Source organism: Alosa sapidissima, chromosome 12, assembly GCF_018492685.1.
Source record: "Alosa sapidissima isolate fAloSap1 chromosome 12, fAloSap1.pri, whole genome shotgun sequence".
Taxonomy (NCBI): domain Eukaryota; kingdom Metazoa; phylum Chordata; class Actinopteri; order Clupeiformes; family Clupeidae; genus Alosa; species Alosa sapidissima.
The window spans coordinates 9,818,976-9,839,213 of NC_055968.1; the positions used below are offsets into that span (position 1 = coordinate 9,818,976).

Below are 20,238 nucleotides of genomic sequence, written 5' to 3' on the forward strand. Positions count from 1 at the left end.
CGTTAGACGTGAATGACATGAGGGAGTGTTATGAGAGATGCTATGCCTGTTTCACGCGTGATTTCTGCAAGTAAAAAGAATCCTTGTTTGAAGCCGTTTCAGTTTGCCCATTTATTTGCTGGCTAGTTAGAAACACAGAACATTGTATGATGTATGTTTGTGAAAGGGTTAGTGTAGCCATCAGTTCTGTAGCCTGATGGCTTGTGGGTAAAAACTGTCTCTGGAATTGTTGGTTTGGGCCTGGACCTCCTACCAAATGGATAGGCCTACTGTTCTCTAGATGTTTAAATCTAACTGTTCTCTATTACTGGTACACAACAGTACTGTTAAAGCTTTCTCACATACACAATTCCAGTCTTTAAGAATTCACTCTATTATAGAAGTATTTACTTTGAATGATTATTGATTTATTTCTTAAAGCAACACCAAAGAGTTTTTTTGTACCTTAAAATAATGTTTCCAAAATCGTTTCAGTGGTTCATCAACTCGTAACAGGGTGAACGGCAATTCTGCATTCCCTTCGCGGCCCTCTATCGGCTATAACTGCACTATGTAAGTTTGCCAGATCGGATAGCGGATCTGTAGTTCGATGGAATGAGACATAAGAAACTACAAATTTGACTTGCATCTGATGTCGCAATACATCGTACTTTTATAAGTCATGCAAAATATTCTACCTTGTCTGTGGACATCGTTATTTGCAAAGTGCTGGATAAATAAATAGCGTGTGTGCGACAGAGGGAAAGTTCTTTGGTATTGCTTTAATCTATTTTGTTGTTTGGATTTGTTAATATATATATATTTTATCAGAGTAGACTCAGCGTAAAACAAATCAAGCCACTCTATGGGTTGTGCTTGAAAAAGAAAGTTGTGAGCTTTCTTTCTGAGTTCTGTAGCTCCCTGGTTTTCTCACGCTCATGTTTTGCATGGTTTATTCCTCACTGTAGGATCATTTGTGACACAAATGCACGCAACAGATGGGGATGAGCCAGGAACACCCCACACCTCTATTGCCTACAGTGTGGTGAAGCAGGAACCAGACGATGGCGGAATCCATTTCCATGCAGACAAAACCAGTGGCAAGATTTACGTCAAATCTGAACTTGACAGAGAGGTACTCTCTGTCTGTGTTTGTGTTTGTGTGTGTGTGTGTGGTTGTGCTTTATACTGAGAACGCCACAATTGATCATTCCAACACAATTTTAATTCTGTTGAAAGGAAGACAGAGGGATAGTGTTGTTCCTTCTCATTTTTTTCAAGGTGACAGAATGGAAAACCATTTTTACTTTGGCTTTGATAGCAGAGGTTCGGTGATTGGCCACAAAGCTAATGTGAACTAAAAAACATACATATATAAAATATCCATATTGAGTGCAGAATTATCTACATTTTGAAAGAAATATAAGTTGAAGAATAGTTAGCCTGCTGAGACTGCACAAAGTATTATTATGTAAACAGAATGGATAGAAGGTGAATACCAGACAGAAGTAGGGTTTCATGGATAAGGTGAGTTTATGTGGGTGCAAGATAAGCATAAGGGGGTGTAGATATCTGCTAAAATGGGCCATTATATTCCCCAACTTTATTATAAGGCTGTAAATGGGACCGGGTTTTCAACAGACCAAAGTTGCATACCTTCTATATTAACATCAGAGAATAACGTAAAATACATGTTTATCCATTCTATGTCATCTTTAACTAGATTCTAATTAGGATTCTATCATAGTTTGTTTGTAAAGCCCCTTGGAACAGGACAAAAAAAAAAAAAAACATAGAATCCAGGCAAAATTTAACATGAACCTGGATACATACACTATGTGGATTACCAAAGTATTTTCTAGAATGCCTACTCTCTCTTCTCCACAGACAGTCAGTTCCTACGTCCTCACTGTGCAGGCTACAGACATGGGAGGTGAGCCAGGCGGTCTGTCAGGAACAGCCACCATAAGGGTCCACATTCTGGATGTCAATGACAACGTCCCCACACTAGAAAAGGATGAGGTGAGAGCGCTCTCATCAGACAGCTTACGTAAAGCTACAGTATGTACAAACACCTGGTGGTGAGAATGTTGAACTGCAGCCAACTGCATGTGGGAGAAATGGTGGCCACCAAGTCAGAAATGTCTTAGTTTTATCTTTGGAGCAAGTTGGCAGACTCCATGGAGGGGTACTGACTCTGTATGGCTCATTCTAAGCTAATGAAAACACAACAATGTATTAATTCTTAAAACATAAATTACATTGTTGTTAATAGATTGCCTAAAACTTAATTTTTAATACATACAAGTGTATAGAAACACCTTAAACAACTATTTTTCCTGTTACATGTAGAAAATAGAATACAGAATAAATAATCAGAACAGGTGTTCAGATATTAAGATATTAAGCACATACTCAAATAAGAGTGAATAGAAGAACTTCCTTAGCTGGAAAATAATGCATTTTAGTAAACATGGACAGAATATTTATTATTTTCCTTTCTTGCATCTCTTGTTATTTTAGTTTTCAGTAAGTATTGATGAAAATGTGGACGGCGTTGAGGTAATGCTCATTAAATCCTTTGACGATGACCTGGTAGCCTCAGATAATTGGAATGCTGAGTTTTACATTGTGTCTGGAAATGAGGACGATTACTTCAGCATTCACACCAATCCCAGGACCAACGAGGGTGTGCTGATGCTCAACAAGGTATGTTGGTCTTGCAGTTGCAGTTTCCTTCTGTAATAGAGGGGAACCATCTTCTTGCAACATTTTGAGGTAGAGAAATGTAGGTGAAGAAGATGATAATACCCCACATACTGTTCTTCAAGATGACTGTGTGATTGGTGACTCTGATGTGAGGATTTCAATCTTGCAGCCTGTTGACTTTGAGGAAGTACCAAACATGAACCTGGGGCTTGTGGTGGTGAATAAAGCACGCGAAGGAGCCAGGATACCAATTAATGCTCAAGGAGGAGGTGGTGGAGGAGGAGGTGGTGGTGGAGGAGGAGGAGGTGGAGGAGGAGGTGGTGGTGGAGCAGGAGGTGGAGGAGGTGGTGGTGCAGGAGGAGGGCCTTGGGGCACAGGTGGAGGTGGAGGGCCTGGTGGCACAGGTGGAGGAGGGGGGCCTGGTGGCACAGGTGGAGCAGGGGGGCCTGGTGGCACAGGTGGAGGTGGAGGGCCTGGTGGCACAGGTGGAGGAGGGGGGCCTGGTGGCACAGGTGGAGGTGGAGGGCCTGGTGGCACAGGTGGAGGTGGAGGGCCTGGTGGCACAGGTGGAGGAGGGGGGCCTGGTGGCACAGGTGGAGGAGGAAGTCCAGGAGGGCCTGGTGGTGTACCTGGAGGGCCTGGTGGTGGTGGCGGAGGAGGAGGAAGACCTGGAGGGGTTCCAGGGGCCCCTGGAAAGCCTGGAAGACAATTGCCGTCTTGGATCAATATTTCAAAGTATAAACAATACCCAGTGAAGATCAATGTGAAAAACAAACCCGATGGGCCAGTCTACCGACCAAGCACCAAGCCCATTTCCTTACCAGAGGGCAACAAAAAGCTCCCCAGCCCCAAGATCGTTGCCACTTTTCCTGCCTCGGATGGAGATACAGGAGAGCATGCCACGAATGTCAGGTCAGGAGCTTCCCCACGCTGTTTTCATCTTAACACCCTGTTTTATATTGACCGTATACAGTACGTCATCTTCAGAAAGGTGAATTCGGCCAACCTAACGATTCCACCCGATCCTGTTAATATGGGACAGAGTCCACGCCATTAGCCCAGTCTTCATAAGTCCAATTCAATTGCTCTTGCTTGAAAGTTACAGGCTGATGTGAGATGAATTTCGCTTGAATTTTTCTCCTGTGACAGATATGCAAAAGGTTACGACCCGGGAAACTGGTTCTCCATTGATGAGGAGACAGCTGAGGTCACCCTCATTAAGACTCCAGACCGGGAGTCTCCACATGTGGTGAATGGGGTCTACATAGCCAAGATTCTTTGCTTGACAAATGGTGGGTATAAAGGCCTACCTCATTGGCTCAGTTAGCTAGCCAGTGCCTCGCTGGTTTCCAGAGCTGCTTGTCTTCATGTTGTACTAGAGTTCATTAAAAAAAGAAAAACATGTATATAAACGTAGCAGGTCTATACGCAGATTTCTAAAAGAAGTCATTAAAAACATACGGAAAATAAGGAAATTGTGTTACAGTATCTGACTAACTGGACGGATTAACTCATTGTTTTATCATGTGTAATAGAGATAAAAAGACAATAAATACTTTTTACTCATCTTTACCAGAGGTGCCACTACAGCTTGTAACATGATTGTAACACTACAGCACTAAATTTGAGCTCATCTCTGTGCCTACATTTCTGAATGCAAACTTGGACTACTGTATGCTGCCCATGCTATTGTTGTTATTAAGTGTTAGTGTGTGTCTCACATGAATGTTTCTTTTGTCTCTTTTGTACTTTCTCTTTCTCTTTTTCTTTTGTACTTTCCAGAAATGCCAACCCAGACAGCCACTGGTACCATTGAAGTGCATGTGGAGGACGTAAATGACAACTGCCCCAGACTCAAGAGCAACGTGCAGTTCCTGTGCAGTGACACCAAGGTAAGGGCCCGCCTACACTCCTGTCCACCACAGTGGGATACTTCCCTGTTTTTTTTGTCTGTGTGTGCGTGAGAACTGCAACTGAAACTCTCCTGTCGGTTATTGGCTGGAACAGTTATGTTTTATGGTCCAGGCTGGACTAGGCTGTTTTTGTTGGCGCTTTTGGAGCCTGGGCTGTTCACAGAGACTGCTTGTTTTTACAGTGTATTCAGGGGACAGGCAGCTAGCGGTTGGTGAGTTGATGTTTGCTGTATGTGACAAAAAATGTTTTAGCTTAGAAACCGCCTAACATCGCTTAGAGCACCTTTAATAAGAAAGTGCCTTAATCTGATGTTGACAGTCAAAGTGGTAAATTGACTGCATTTATTCAGCATTTCCCACTACTCTGAGCACTCAAAGCGCTTTACAATTAATGCCTCACATACACACACTCAGATACACAGATGACAGAAGCGGTCATGCAAGGCGCCAAACTGCACATCAGGACCATGTGTGTTCCTAAGGCATTTTCTTTTTAAAATATCTATGTTGGTTTTAAACATTTCAACCAGAAAGAAACAGATTGAAAGGGTCTAGTTTTGACACAGGAGGTATTATCATTAAGATTTAAAATATATGAAACAATTAAACAATGCCACTTGTTCAGTGAGCCTCCTCAGTCCTCTCTGGCAACCACTTACCCATTTCACTCAAAGGAAGATGCTGTGCGTCGAAATGTTAGTCATTTGCACCATTAAAGTCTGTAAAAGCTATTTGTATGCTCCGGTCCTTCCCTGGGTTCCGCTGCTGATTCTTTTTATACAGACTGCTGCTGGTGCATTCCCTCGATATTATATCAGAGTTATGTTCATAATTTGTTGCAAAAGACGCATATTTAGTTTGTTTATTATTGTGCTTCTCAACCAGAGGGGGACCCCGAGAGCAAATCTTGGAACCTCCTTAAGGGTGCCTTTAACTATTTGATAGTAACTGAAATGTTATTGTGAAGGTGGTGAACGTGACAGCAGAGGATCTGGATGGACACCCTTACGGCCCTCCGTTGACGTTCACGTTGCTGGATAAGGGCGTGGGGGTGCAATGGAGGCTTGAGAGGACTGGAAGTGAGTAAGGGCGTGCTCTATCATAATGGCACAAATATAAGTTACATAAGCAATTGTTTAGCACAGATTTTGTTTTTGTGATGGCTCCCAGTCCAGTTTAGTTTTATGTATTATGTGTGTGTACATGGGGGTTTCATCTTTTGAAACTTTTTGTCTAGTGATTGTGATGACTTTGGGTGGGTGTTAATGGACAAAAGTGTACAGTAGATGTTTTCTAAAACCAGTGAGATGTGTGAAATATTAGTATGAAATATAGGGTGATGTAATCATTTGTGGTTTCTGTGTGGTCGTGTGTGTAGATGATTCAATATCTCTCTGGGGTGAAGATGGCATTTGGCCTGGGTACTATGACGTCAAATTCGAGATACGAGACCAACAGGGATTGGCCTGTCCTAAAACACAAGTCCTCCACTTGGAGGTGTGCACCTGCGAAGGAGGTGTGACTTCCTGTAATCCAAGAATTAAGCAGGAGCAGTTAGGAGGGGCGTCCATCAGAAAGTCATCCCAACTGGGGGGAGCTGCAATGGGAGCACTACTCTTTGGCGTCCTTACACTACTGTGTGAGTAAACATCACCTCATGTTGGTGTGTCTGTGTCTGTGTGAGACACAAATTATGCTGTCATTGTTGAAAAAAATGTCTCAGTGTCTGACAAGTAAGTTACAGTGTCATCTTCATCATGCTGATGTTTCTCCATCTGAGGAAATTATCAGTTCACTGATAAACATGTTAAATCTATTAGTACAACCAACAGCAAAAAAAGGACATGAATGGTAGAATCTTTAAATTTAACAAGAAACTTTAGTTGTAAACTTAAGTTACATGAAATTTTAGAAGTTTAGAAAAACACACTTTATTGTGATTCTACAGCTACAAACTTACAAATGTACTTACTTACTTACTAAAAGAAAGGCCTCAGACAGAATGAACAGAGACAAACTGACAAAGGGGGTGGGGGGTTGAATTCCTGGAGGAAAGTAAATAATGTGTCGATATCAGCATTGGGTAAAAACTAACTGCTCAAATCAAATACATGGAAAGATAGTTTAAGAGAAAAACTGCATAGACATAGAAAATGTTGTCTTTGAAACACATGTGGATGGGGGACTCGACACATTGTAGTAAACCTGTTTTTTCCCCAGTTTTTAGAGATGGTAAAATGTTAATGTGATACAGTTATTTGTGCATATCTACATTTGGCTGCCACCTAATACCTGTGTGTGTGTGTGTGTGTGTGTGTGTGTCTGTGTGTGTGTACTATTAGTGATCCCACTATTGGCTCTGTACTGTACCTGCGCTGGAGCCACAGGCTTCACTGAGCTGCCCTTCGATGCCAAGACTCATCTCATATCGTACCACACGGAGGGAAAGGGAGAGGACAGGGTAATTACATACTAAAAAATGTTACACACACAGTCTGACTGGAGAGAGAAAACAGTGGAGATGGCACATCACTAGATGGCAATGGCACATTCACATAAGTCCTCCAATGCAGACACACTTTGTCCCTTTCAGGCTTCTAAATTAACTCAGATCGATGACTCAGTATTTTGTATGCATATGTGAACACTCCAACCGAACTGGGACCCCTCTACCGCAAACCGAACTGAGACCCCTTCGGGAGGTAGTCTCGGCAAGGTTTGCTTTGAAGTCCGCGGCACGGTTCACAATCTGTGCATTGTGAACAACTATCGCCCTGGGTTCTCTTTCACATTTTGCATTGTAGGCTAGCCTATTTTGTCCTACTTGACTTGCCATTGCCAAAAGAGAAGGCATGTTGTTTATTATTATTAGGCTCACGATAGGCCATGGTGTGTACTTCTAACATTAACATTACAGTAGGCTGAATATCCTTTCATCCAAGCTATTCGTAGCCTAATTATCAATATAGAAATTAGTGAATTTTTAATTACATTGCTCACCATTTTTCATGATCTGCTAAGCTATTATCTGTCGAAGTCTTCTTGCACGTGGAAACATAGGCTACGAGACATTGGGCAGCGCAGTTAACGGGCTGCTGTTCACTTGTCATTTTGAACGTGAGCTAAAGTTGGACATAGCAACAGTAACCAGGTGAGGCAGGCCTACCACTGAGTTCAAGAGGATATTTGAAATAACTTCAGATCAGAATTAATTCTGGAAATATATCACAATATATATAAGTAAGTATTTCAGACTAGTGCTGCCACTAACGACTTATTTTCTAACGACTAATCTTTCGACTAATTTTTTTTAAAAATCAAATCAAATTTAAAAATCAAGTGTTTGTTATTTTGTTGTGTCCGTTTTATTTTGAACTCAACTAAAGGGAAAACATAATATATATATATATATATATCACTTTTGTTAGAAGCTGTATTACTGTAAGTAAACTGTTAAAAAACATTATGTATTAAAAAAAACACCCATTTAAAATGCTACCTTCAGATCTAATGTCAGACCTTTAATAGACTTTATTTGTATGCCAGTGTTGCCATGGACATAGACAACTTCTTTGACCTGAGGCCCGGTCATGGCATACTTTGGGGTCATAGGGCCCACCTACATGAACCCACCCCCCATCAAATTATCCTTATATCACATCACAATTATTATTGTTATGCTATATTGTTATACGTGCACTTCAAAGCAGCCAGTGTTTAAAGTGCTAACATTGTTCACAAAAACTTTGTGAAAACATGCACATCAGAGGACTGCTTTACTAATGTAAAATATAATTACAATAGTTTCATTGCTTGCATGGTTGCATGATAAATACTTATCAAAACAACAGCAATTATATGGGTGTCATCGTTTTGGGATGTTTCCCTCATGCAAGCATCATACACTGGTAGGCAAATGGAAAGAATATTGACATATTTAATTATGCCACAAGCTTTTGGCCACATTTATTCAAATTTGACTATACAATACTCTAGATAGTGTATTATACTATGTGCTCTGTTTTTATGGAAGTTGCATAAATCCACATTGTTCTATTAAATGTAGTTTCATAATAGCCTTCCAATAGGTTGAATTGGAGCTTTGCTACCAACGTTATCAAGTGGTTTCAGTTTCTCTCGCGCATTGAATGAACGCTCACCACCATTTAATTGTATGCCTCTATGTTTGATGATACCAAATTAGCAAGTATTTCCTACTGATTGCAGAAACGTTTGTTTTCTTTTTCTGTCGGTCCGCGGTTCCTTGATCAATTGCGCAGCAAATTATCAGATGAAGCCCCGGGAATAATTTCACTCCGCGGCTCTGGACCAGCAGTGTCCACGTTACGGCCGGTGCTGGTCCGCGCGGCCCATAGTTTGAGAAACGCTGGACTTTGAAAGGCGACAGGAGTTGAGGACTTTGCATCAGCATGTTCAAAGCAAGTAGGCTACAGGCACTTTGCGTGTCTTACCACATAGGTTACCTCACTTTATCAGTTGGCTTGAACTCCGTGAATTAGTGAAACACACTCAGCACACAGGTGAACACACAGTGAGGTGAAGCACACACTAATCCCGGCGCAGTGAGCTGCCTGCAACAACAGCGGCGCTCGGGGAGCAGTGAGGGGTTAAGTGCCTTGCTCAAGGGCACTTCAGCCGTGCCTACTGGTCGGGGTTCGAACCGGCAACCCTCCGGTTACAAGTCCGAAGTGCTAACCAGTAGGCCACGGCTGCCCCAGAATATGCCTCGTGACTTATTGACCATGGGAAATGACGCGCACCTTGATTGTTGATATCACGGGCGGCGGCATGTTCGTTGTAACGTTTTTTGGTATGAATGAATTACAGTAATGACACGCCGTTGCGTTGTCAACGTGAGACACTCCATTTATTTCAATTTCCACAATACTATATTAGTCAGAGTCTGGACTAGCGTAACCTACTAGCTTAGCACCCCCTACTTAGCTCTGCCTAATAATGAATTGGGCTGAAAGCAGGCAGGCACGCAGCTTTGCTGCTGGCGTACAGTTTGAGTGCAGTGCATAGCGGGGTTTAAAACATGACTGCCAAAGTCTTAGCCTGTTTGACATCCAAAGACAGTCATTGTACGTTTCAAGAGTTAATAACATAGAGTTAATTAATATAACATTACAGAGCCAAAATAAATAGAGCCATTTGAGACCAAAATAAATAGGCGGTCAATAGTAAAACGACTCTTCGACTAAAGAAATTGCCGTCGACTAATTTTCATGGTCGATTAGGTCGACTAAGTCGACTAATCGCGGCAGCACTATTTCAGACCACATTAATCAAATCACCACACCAATTATGGGTTATGATAATTATTTCAACCTGATAATGAATGATGATGGAAATGAGCAACTACATAGCCCATAACCCAAAGCAACAGCCTAAAGTCTGAGACCCCCAGAGAAGGTATAGTGTGAACAGGAAGGAAACTGAAGCCCCATCAGAGCTGAAGTGCACCAGAAAGAGATCCAAGTCCTCTGCCAAATGAACTCACAATGTGAATACAAAATAAGTCCCTTTTGATTTAGTCCACTTTCTGGTCCCCTATTAGTGGACTGAGTTTGGTTCTTTTAAAAGGGACTATTTGTGAAAACACCCTAAATGTCCTAGTCCTAGTATCTTTTAGTATCAGGTTCTATTGTGTCAGAAAAGTCAACTGAACCATTCACAATTTTGTGTCTCTGTCTCTCTGGTTCCGTTCTTTGAGCAGGAGGTTCCTCTGGCGAGTATTCCGGTACAGATCTCCAAAGATGTTTCAGTCTTCAGAAACATGCCAACTGTGACGAGCAGCCCGGTGCAGATGCAGGAGAGCGTCTACAATCACTATGATCAGCAAGACATGGTGGACATGGACTACAGTGCCCATGGGGAGGTGCTGTCATATTTGCAGGAGATGAGGGAGATGAGAGAGGAGGACCAGCTCACATTCACAGCACTACCAGACTCACTTCTGGACAACTACTTCTCACAGGTGTGTGTGTGTGAGAGCGAGAGAGAGAGAGATTTCATGAGTGTTACGGTCAGCTCAGAAGCCGCAACATAAAATGGAAATAGACTACACAGTTTATCACAAATAGAGAATATTATTGTAAGCATTTCAGTGTTGCCAGGTCACATGACGAAAAACAAGCAACGAGGTCTCTGAAGCAAGCCTAAAACAAGCGACCCATGACCAAAGCAAAAAAAAAAAAAAACAAGCATTACGTATGCAATCTGATTGGCTGTTGTCTTATTTAGTCAGAGATGGACTGTCCTACATGTGCACCCTGCATCCCCCTTTCATTAGCAAGAGCAAGCCCAAAAGAAGCGACCGCACCAAAAAACACGTCCAAAAACTTGCAACCCGCGACTACAACTATTTCCAAGTGACTTCATGCAAAAACAAGCCCAAAGCATACTTGTCAAACTGAAGCCTTTTATGAAGGCAAAGACATGGCCTTTTTATGCTTCTCAGGTGTGGACAATTGAAGCTGATTCTGCCCATGCACCACCCAAAGGCTGTTGCACTGCCACTGCAAACCCAGAGGGGCATAACATTGTGTCTCTTGAGGATTCAGTAACACTGCGATAACATGTTCTTTTTGTTTAACAGAAAGCCGAGTTTACAGCGGTGGGTTCTTATCAGAAGGACACTTTGCTGGAGTACTGCTATGAGGGACATGGATCTCCCACTGGCTCTGTGGGTAGCTGCAGCCTCCTCGGGGCTGACGACGACCTCCAGTTCCTCGACGACCTGGGTTCAAAGTTCACCTACCTCGCCGAGATCTGTGGATACTCCAGAGAAACAAGCCCAAAAGTGACCCAAGAGATCACACCTCCCACGACAGAGGTGGACAACAGTGTCACCATGGCAACCAACGTTAAACAACAGAGGAGCATCAGCTTCGTGGAGAAACACATTCCACCCCCACTTCCCAGCATGCACCTACGCGAGACCGTTGCCGTGCCGACCCAGACTGTGCTGGTGCAGCAGCAGCAGCCCCTGTACTACATGGTGGAGCCGCAGCAGGTCCAGAGCACAGTGCTGCTGACTGAGAGGCCCCAAGTGGGTCTGGGTCGGGGAATGATCCTGGTCAACGGGAGTCAGACAGTCACAGAGGGGACGCTGCTGCAGGGGGGAGGCCTGGTGCAGGGAGCCCAGGGGCTGGTGATGGCCCAGGGGGGTCAGGGATTGGTGTTACAGCAGGGTGGGCACGTTCAGGGTGGTCAGGGTTTGGTGTTGCAGGAGGGTGGCCATATTCAGGGTGGTCAAGGTTTGGTGTTACAGCAGGGTGGGCACGTTCAGGGTGGTCAGGGTTTGGTGTTGCAGGAGGGTGGCCATATTCAGGGTGGTCAAGGTTTGGTGTTACAGCAGGGTGGTCAGGGTTTGGTGTTGCAGGAGGGTGGCCATATTCAGGGTGGTCAAGGTTTGGTGTTACAGCAGGGTGGTCAGGGTTTGGTGTTACAGCAGGGTGGTCAGGGTTTGGTGTTGCAGGAGGGTGGCCATATTCAGGGTGGTCAAGGTTTGGTGTTACAGCAGGGTGGGCACGTTCAGGGTGGTCAGGGTTTGGTGTTGCAGGAGGGTGGCAATATTCAGGGTGGTCAAGGTTTGGTGTTGCAGGAGGGTGGCCATATTCAGGGTGGTCAGGGTTTGGTGTTACAGCAGGGTGGTCAGGGTTTGGTGTTACAGCAGGGTGGTCAGGGTTTGGTGTTGCAGGAGGGTGGCCATATTCAGGGGGGTCAGGGTTTGGTGTTACAGCAGGGTGGTCAGGGTTTGGTGTTACAGCAGGGTGGTCAGGGTTTGGTGTTGCAGGAGGGTGGCCATATTCAGGGGGGTCAGGGATTGGTGTTACAGCAGGGTGGGCACGTTCAGGGTGGTCAGGGTTTGGTGTTGCAGGAGGGTGGCCATATTCAGGGTGGTCAAGGTTTGGTGTTACAGCAGGGTGGGCAGGGTTTGGTGTTACAGCAGGGTGGCCATATTCAGGGAGTACAGGGGGTGATCGTCCAGGGCTCGGGTGCTGCGCAGACTAAACGAAAAGGGAGTCTGCTTATACCCCAGGGCGGGCACGTTCAGGAGGCTCAGGGGTTTGTGATGTCCCAGGGTGGGTACATTCAGGGGGGTCAGAGTTTGATAATGCAGCAGGGCGGGCACATTCAGGGGGAACAGGGGATTCAATTTCAAAATCATCAACATGCTCCTGGTTCCCCGGGGTCTACAGGCCTGTTTCTGGTAAACGGCGGCCAGGCAGACACTGTGGGATTGGTCCATTAAGGAGATGGACTAGTGCAGACCTGGGTCTCCGGGCATGTTTCTGATGGACGGAAGACCATTTAGCCCTGGATCCCCTCTCCCCGATGCAACAAAAACAGCGTTTTTTTGCAGAAGCCCAGACCTTACCCTCAATGTCCAACTCTGCAGGGAGATGAGCCACCCTCATGAATAGCTCCATGCAGTGCTGGTGTTAGTGCGACAGAGGGCACTGCATCAAAAGCTTCAGGTTTTACCCCTCAGGGAAGGAGTGGGAGTTGGAGGCATGTGAGGAGGGTGCTGCTCCAAGCTCATTCAGAACTCCTGGGAAGGAGTGTGAATAAGAGCGTCAAAGGATCTTTCACCACAGTACTTAAACCAGCCCTAAAGGGGTTTACAAAGACACACATTTATTATATTAACAAGTTCATTTATCACTACACTTCTCAACTCTGAGGGACCCTGGGAGCAAATCTTCTTTAGTGCTGCTCGTGAAAAAGAGATGTTATATCTCAATAAGACTAACCTGGTTAAATAAAGGTTATAATAATAATAATAATAAATTACTATTATGCGAAGGGAACTGTGGCGCAACTGGTTACAGCCCCTGTATCATATTTGGTCTCTCGCCCATACCATCTTGGGTTCAAATCCAGCCCGGGTCATTTCCTGTTCCCATATCTATCCCACCCGCTTCCTGTCACTCTCCACCATCCTGTCAGATTAAAGGCATAAAAGCCCCCAAAAAATGTATTTTTAAAAAAGATCATTATAAATGCTGATTGTCAGCGGGGCATATGAGTTTAGTGTGAGATATTCTCCTTGGTTTAATGTGGTAGGTATATGTGTGCTGTAGTATAGACTGTATGTGACCATTGATATGCTCATGTCATATATTGACTCTTGTAACGTCTTTTAAACAAAGGCTCAATATGTAAATTTTGCTCAGGGTTTTTTATGGGGTTTGCTTAGCAATTAGCCGCTTCGCAAATAGACGCTGACATGAGTGTGCTATCACTTGCCACATACATCAGAGCCGAATTTCTTTACTGACGAGCATCGACACGGCGGTGGTAAAGTTTGACGCTGGTGAGTAACTTAGTTCTGTATGAAACAAGGTTTTTCTGGCTTGCTAAAACTCCATTAAATGTAAATTTTATGTTACATTGTTGGTGGAATGAGTTGCCCAGTGCTCTCCGCTCCTGTGATAGTTTTGGGTTTTTTAAGAGGGGCCTAAAGGCATATCTGTTTATCGTGCACTGTTAATTAAACATTTCTTATGATTTATGGTTTGTATATTATATTAAAGTATGTCATAGTATTTGTTTATTTTCATTGTTTATTTTCATTAGGCTATTGATTGCATCAACATTATTGTTTATTATTGCTATTCTCTTTAATGAAGTCTTGCCAACTTTTTAAAACTGTTCACTGTTAATTTAACTAAGCGTCTGCCAAATCCCATAACCATAATATCTATCAAACTGCCATAATTTACTGTAATTACTCCACATGCCTAAACACGATTTTCAGTTCAGTTTTTTTCCATACCAAGCCTATGAAGCGATGCACCACCACAATAAAAAAAATAATAAAAAATGAGAATGGGGTAAGTTGAGGACGGGTAGGATGACCCACACATTTTTTACAGTAAACAAATGTTCTCATGTGACAGCATTTTAGGGAAGAGGTACTCATTCCTAACATTCAGCATTTTCTTTCAAAATTGTGGTTGTGGGGGTGGGGGTTGTAGATGTGACACCAGGGCTTAGGTCTAAACCTGTCTGTAAATTTTCAGATAAAATCTATTTTGCAAGTTCTCAGTTAAATATTGGTGTTTGATTGATCAAGGCAATGAGGAGCAGGATTGCAGTGGAGGACTGTCCTGTTAGTCCGGCAGCCATGGGGTCAGACCTGGTTTTGTCGGTTAAAGTTTTATTTTTTGCAGAATCTTGTAGACCAGGGGTATCTCTTTAAGATTTAGGAGGGTGCCCAGTGATATCCCTTGGTCAATTTTGTATATTAACCCTTTCTTGTTCAATGTATTGAATCAATGATTAGATGGAGTCAAATGCAAAGGTTAAATCACAATGAAGACCACATTGTGAAACCGGGGTTCCATGCCCAGCACCTATGTCTCTTTGACCAGTTTTTTCTTTTCCTTTGTCATGTGCGGCAAGGTTTTTTTGCTGTTGATTTAGCTGTGCGGTTTAGCGTATCACCAACGACAGTCAGTAGGACCTGCATAACATGGGGGAACTACTTGTTCTTCATGCTAAGCACACTGCCAATATGGCCAAGTAGAGAGGCTATTAATGAAATGATGCCACCATCCTTTAAAAGGACATTCCCCAACACACGGGTAGTGCTAGACTGTACCGAGATCCATATTCAAACGGCAAGCTCAAAGGTTCTGAATTCGGTCACATACTCCCATTACAAGGGTACCACAACACTAAAGTCATTGATTGGCATTACTCCTTTTGGTACTATTAGCCTAGTCAGCAATCTATATGCAGGTTCCATCTCAGATAAAGAAATCACCAAAGAGTCTGGCATTCTCAACCTCTTACAGCCAGGAGACGAAGTCATGGCAGATAAGGGATTTCTTATCAAAGACCTCCTTGCTGTCATAAATGTAAAACTTATAATTCCAACATTCTTGGGGCCAAGTGGGCAGTTCTCCAAAGAAGATATTACACACACACAAGAGATTGCCCGCTTGAGGATTCACGTAGAGAGGGCAATCAGGCGTATTAAAGAGTATCATATATTTGATGGCGTCATGCCCCTTTCACTGTGTGGTTCAGTTAACCAGTTATGGACTGTTTGTGCTCTACTTACTAACTTTCAGGGACCTATCTTTTAATCCTGTTTAACATGCATTTACAACACCCTGTCAGACATCTTGCACGCACGCACATACACACACACTCACCCACATTAGAAAAATGACCGATTGATTGATAGATTGAATAGAGGGTTAAATGAAGAGTTCTCATAGTGAAATGTTTTTTCATGCTGGAATGTCTCTTTACACACTGGAAGATTTGTTCATACTGGATGTTTTCATACTGGATCTTTTCATACTAGAATGTGTATTTTTACACTAGAATGTGTCTCAACACTGAATGTATCTCAATACTGAATTTTCTATCATAAAATATGAACATATAACTAAAATAATTTGTGTACTGAACAATTACACTAATAAACAGTGTATTAACCATTTTAAAACATTGTCAACTATTTGTTTTGGGGTTAACACAAACGTAGAAGCTTTTATTTACACAGGGCATGCAGAAAATGCTCAAAGAAAAAAATGTCCAACTTTGTCTTCATCTGCTCCCATTTGCCTGCATCAAAATGGATTCTCTCCAGGTGGTAGTCTTTGGTGCAATAGACAAAAAAAATCACACCAGGTCATCCCAGTGATGCCCATTTGTCCCATTACCTGATGGTAGTATTCATGGTTGTGTTTAAGGGTAAAACCTTCTGATCCTGAGCATAGGTATCTACACTCAACAAAACTATCCACATCTGGACACTTTATCTCCAGAAGCCCCTGAAGGAGCCCAGACCTGTCGACCACCTTGCGATCTGGTGAGGCACCTAAATGGGGGGCATGTGGATTTAGGACAAAGCCACAAGGTAATGTCATATTACCTGTGACCTTTTCGTATAGCGCCGCAGCCACAGGCTCCAACTCCAATCCCCTTTTCATAGCTTGCGTCTGCACCGCCCTCTTCTGCTTGTTCAGGTGTGCCGCTAAGGTGTCGAAGTCGGCAACCCTCGACACAATCCTCTTAAATATGGAGGATGTGAGACGCTGAGATCGGACGCGGTGCCAGGTGTTATTTGTGCTCTGTCCCCTTGTCTCCATCTCAAGAGTCTCTGCATCAGAGAGTGTGACAGTCATTCCACTGTAGAATCTGCTCTCATTTTCAGTGAGAGCAGTGACGTAGTGACATGACTGTGGCGGCAGAGGAAAGGGTGGGTGATGGACATTGGTAGTGGAGGTGGGACAGGCAAGGGCTTGGTATGACAGGACTGAACCAAGGGGTACGTCTCCAAGTTCTGTGGCAACCTTATCCACTGGATGTCTTTCAGCGGCTAACAGTAGGCTATACATTTGGCTGTTGCTTCCAATGGCAGCTAAGTTGCTTTTAAGGTCTTTGGCAAACTGGTCACTTGGTAGGGGGACTGGAACTGGGCAATATAGATTGGGTAGGATACCATCACATCTTTTGTATTTCTTTGGGGGTGGGCAAACTGTGGGTGGCTTTAATTTGGATATTTTCATAGTGTTAATTGCTTTTGGGGTCAGGCCAAATGTGCGTGGAGGAACATGCCATTTCTGTGGGAGTGAGGTTTTACTAATTGTAGGGGGGACAGATTTGCACTGTAGCTTTAGAAGATGTGCCAGTGTGTACAGCAGTCCAACTTGATGGTTACAGTGTCCCTGGCCAGCTTTGCAGTTACACACTGACTGTCCAATAAATGGACCTTCAGATGGAAAATCAATCTACAGGAGCAGAAAAGAAACAAGTTAAACAACATTACAATTAAAGACTCTGCCAACCATAATTACAAGTAAAACTATTCAATTTAATCAAATAGTCCAGAGCTGTGGTTAGACTATGCCTTGAAGCTAGGCTACCAAAATAATTATTATGATATCTTTACAACTAGACTGGTAATCCTTTGAAACTCTTGGATAATATTAACATTAGGCTACCCTAATGATTCTCCATGATGCATTGATCACTGATTACATGAACGTGAACTTGAACACTTATTTGTCTTCTACCCAAATACCTGTATATTGTATGGGGGTTCGTTTTTTCTCATTGAACGAAATGACTTGGCCCTCACAACACTGCCTGCCTCGTCTCTCCTGACTGAAAAAAAGCTTGGCTTAGCTATAGTAACCTTGTCACAAATACTTCAACGCAGAATGTCATTTTGCCTTATATAAAACATAGTATTTAGTGCCTTTACAATAGGCTACTTTAGTAACGTAATGTACCCTATAACATAGAAAATCAAAATAACATCAATTACGAAGTTAATGTTAGCGTTCACGTTGCTAAATGTTGACGTTAGCTGATAGCACACCAATCATTCACTTACCTTGAATATCGGTGATGTAGCCCTCTATCCAATTGCTATATCCTTTTAAAAGCACTGATCTTGGGATCCGATTCCCCTCATCAGCCCACTTTTCAACATCCATCATCGTAAATGCTGATAAGGAGTCAAGGCAAGACAACAAGTCCAAGCCATTTTTCTCTTCGACAAATTGTAACTGTTCACGTTACTGTAACGATACAGTGCGTGGTAGCTTACAGTGTAACAGAATGTAGTGCAACAGCGATTACAACCTTACGGTGTGTTTCCACACAGCGAAACACCTCGCGATTTTCGGGGGCGTGACGGCGAAACCGCTAACCTTTTGACTGCAGTGTCTAGCCAGTGGTGGCAAGCGAGCTAATTAGGCTAATCAGCTAATTCAAACTTAACAATGAAGATATCCAGGGGTCTTTATGACTCGACTAAGACTATGTTGCCTATAAACAACAATTCATGTTCATAGAAACAACAAGGTCAATAAGACATAATATATTTCATACCTGTGTTGCAGCATGTAGCCTAGCTGTCTAGCTAGGTTTACAATGCAATACTAGCATTTCGCCTGTCAGCTAGCTAAAAAGATCGAGTGCTTAAACTAACATATATAGTGGTCTATTTAGTGGTGTATGTGCTCTGACTAAGTTCGTGTGGCATATAAACCACGATTCGTGTTGATACAAGTGCCAATGTTCATGTAGAAACATTTTAATCACATACAAATGTTTGTGTTACAGCTCAGGTAGTCTCCGCCATCTTGGTCAGACTTTTTTGTAACTCCCGCCTCCAAACACAAAGACGCGGACCTGATTGGTTCTCGAATGGTCCTCATTTAAATAAAGTTAATCTTTGGCCAACTTTGTTTCGCCTGCCTCGGCGATTCGCTTTCATTTCGCCCAACTAGGGCGAATTTCGTCTCCATTCAACCTCAATGAGAGCGACGCGAAATTTCGTTGTGTTCGTTCGTTCCGTTAGCCTCGTTTTCGCTTCAGAACGTTAAAGTGAGACATGGGCGAATGGTAAGCAAGCATTTATTTATCTAACGATAATGTTTCAATGTGAAATTGTATTACATTAAAGGGGAACTTGGCAACTATTTCAACGTAATAAACCCGTTTAGAAATCATTTGGATGGTTAAATGACCTGTTCTGGTGAAAATTGTGACTTTTCCCGCTGCCCCTAGCGTCCCCAGGCGGAAAACCAACCTTGCAACACTGAGACTACCGTCCCGGAAAGAGAAGTGAGAAACAAGAAACTCGTTTTAAATCGTGTTTCTTACCTTGTAACATCCACATTGTCTGCCGAACTTATGCTAACCGCTTTGCTAGCTTGTAAACAAATCCATGTGCTTTATCGTTACCTTTTTCCACAGTTTGAAATAGCATAATGCACAATTTCTCCAGCAGAGGGGGAAATCCTGCCAAGTTTCCCTTTAAATTCGGGCATGTTTACAGTCTATGTACATCGTAGCCTACTGTCTAACTTACAAACTCATTCATGCTTGAGTCAACTTAGGCTAGCTACGTTATCGTTGCTGGTCAAATTAATGTTTTACGTTAACGTTAGCAGTTCATCATAATGTTATGTTAACGTTAACGTTACTCGGCAGTCTGATTTATAATTAGGCCTTCCTTAACGTTAGTTGTCAGTAAGTTAGAGTTTATTATATTCATATGATTTACATAAAATGTTTGTTGAGTTTAAACTTTTACTGTCAAAATGATAGGCTTAAGATGATGTGCTGCTGGCTAACGTGAACCATTACTTACCAGCTAGCTAGCCTAAATTGACTCAAGCACAGGCTCGGACTGGTAATCTGTACAACCGGTGGGCCGTGACCTCCGGGATTTTTTTTTTTTAAGTTATTTAGCCTATTTGCGGCCCGTCATGTAGACCTAGGCTTAGCCTATAAATGCAGTTGCATCCATTTGGATTGGGGGGTGACGGGTCAATCATTTTGGCCTCTTCATGTCAGGTTCAGTGTGTGTTACGATCGCGGGAGGGAATTCAAACACACTCAACACCTTACCATATATTGATGTCATTGTGGTCGAGATATCTGACATTTTTCTGTTAAAGATTGGCATGGATACAATGGGACATGGTTGCCTTTGTCAGTGTCCTTATGTGAACTTGCACAGGTCAACTTGCTCATCTTTACTTGCGTACCACTTCACACCAGTGCTTCAGACCAGAGCTGATGCTTCAGCAATAGCCGTCACTGAAAAGCTGTAAGTGTTGTTGAACAC

The 20,238-nt window shown here is 43.0% G+C and overlaps 2 protein-coding genes across 2 annotated transcripts in view; one reads left to right on the forward strand and one right to left on the reverse strand.

Annotated features, from left to right (window-relative positions):
- Positions 1-20,238, forward strand: part of LOC121677898 (desmoglein-2-like) — a 149,353-nt gene that overhangs the window by 41,804 nt on the left and 87,311 nt on the right. The window contains exons 5-17 of the mRNA XM_042057026.1: positions 948-1,114; positions 1,867-2,001; positions 2,503-2,688; positions 2,858-3,600; positions 3,838-3,980; positions 4,471-4,580; positions 5,569-5,680; positions 5,980-6,240; positions 6,944-7,062; positions 10,342-10,602; positions 11,224-12,159; positions 12,259-12,403; positions 12,488-12,669. Of these exons, the coding sequence (XP_041912960.1) occupies positions 948-1,114; positions 1,867-2,001; positions 2,503-2,688; positions 2,858-3,600; positions 3,838-3,980; positions 4,471-4,580; positions 5,569-5,680; positions 5,980-6,240; positions 6,944-7,062; positions 10,342-10,602; positions 11,224-12,159; positions 12,259-12,403; positions 12,488-12,669 (3,500 nt within the window). The remainder of the gene's footprint in view (positions 1-947; positions 1,115-1,866; positions 2,002-2,502; positions 2,689-2,857; positions 3,601-3,837; positions 3,981-4,470; positions 4,581-5,568; positions 5,681-5,979; positions 6,241-6,943; positions 7,063-10,341; positions 10,603-11,223; positions 12,160-12,258; positions 12,404-12,487; positions 12,670-20,238) is intronic.
- Positions 16,122-18,318, reverse strand: LOC121677667. The gene is made up of 3 exons (XM_042056564.1): positions 17,992-18,318; positions 17,677-17,759; positions 16,122-17,383 (listed from the first exon to the last, which is right to left on the reverse strand). Exons 1-3 carry the CDS (start codon positions 18,095-18,097, stop codon positions 16,220-16,222), a joined length of 1,353 nt encoding a protein of 450 aa, XP_041912498.1. The 5' UTR covers positions 18,098-18,318; the 3' UTR covers positions 16,122-16,219.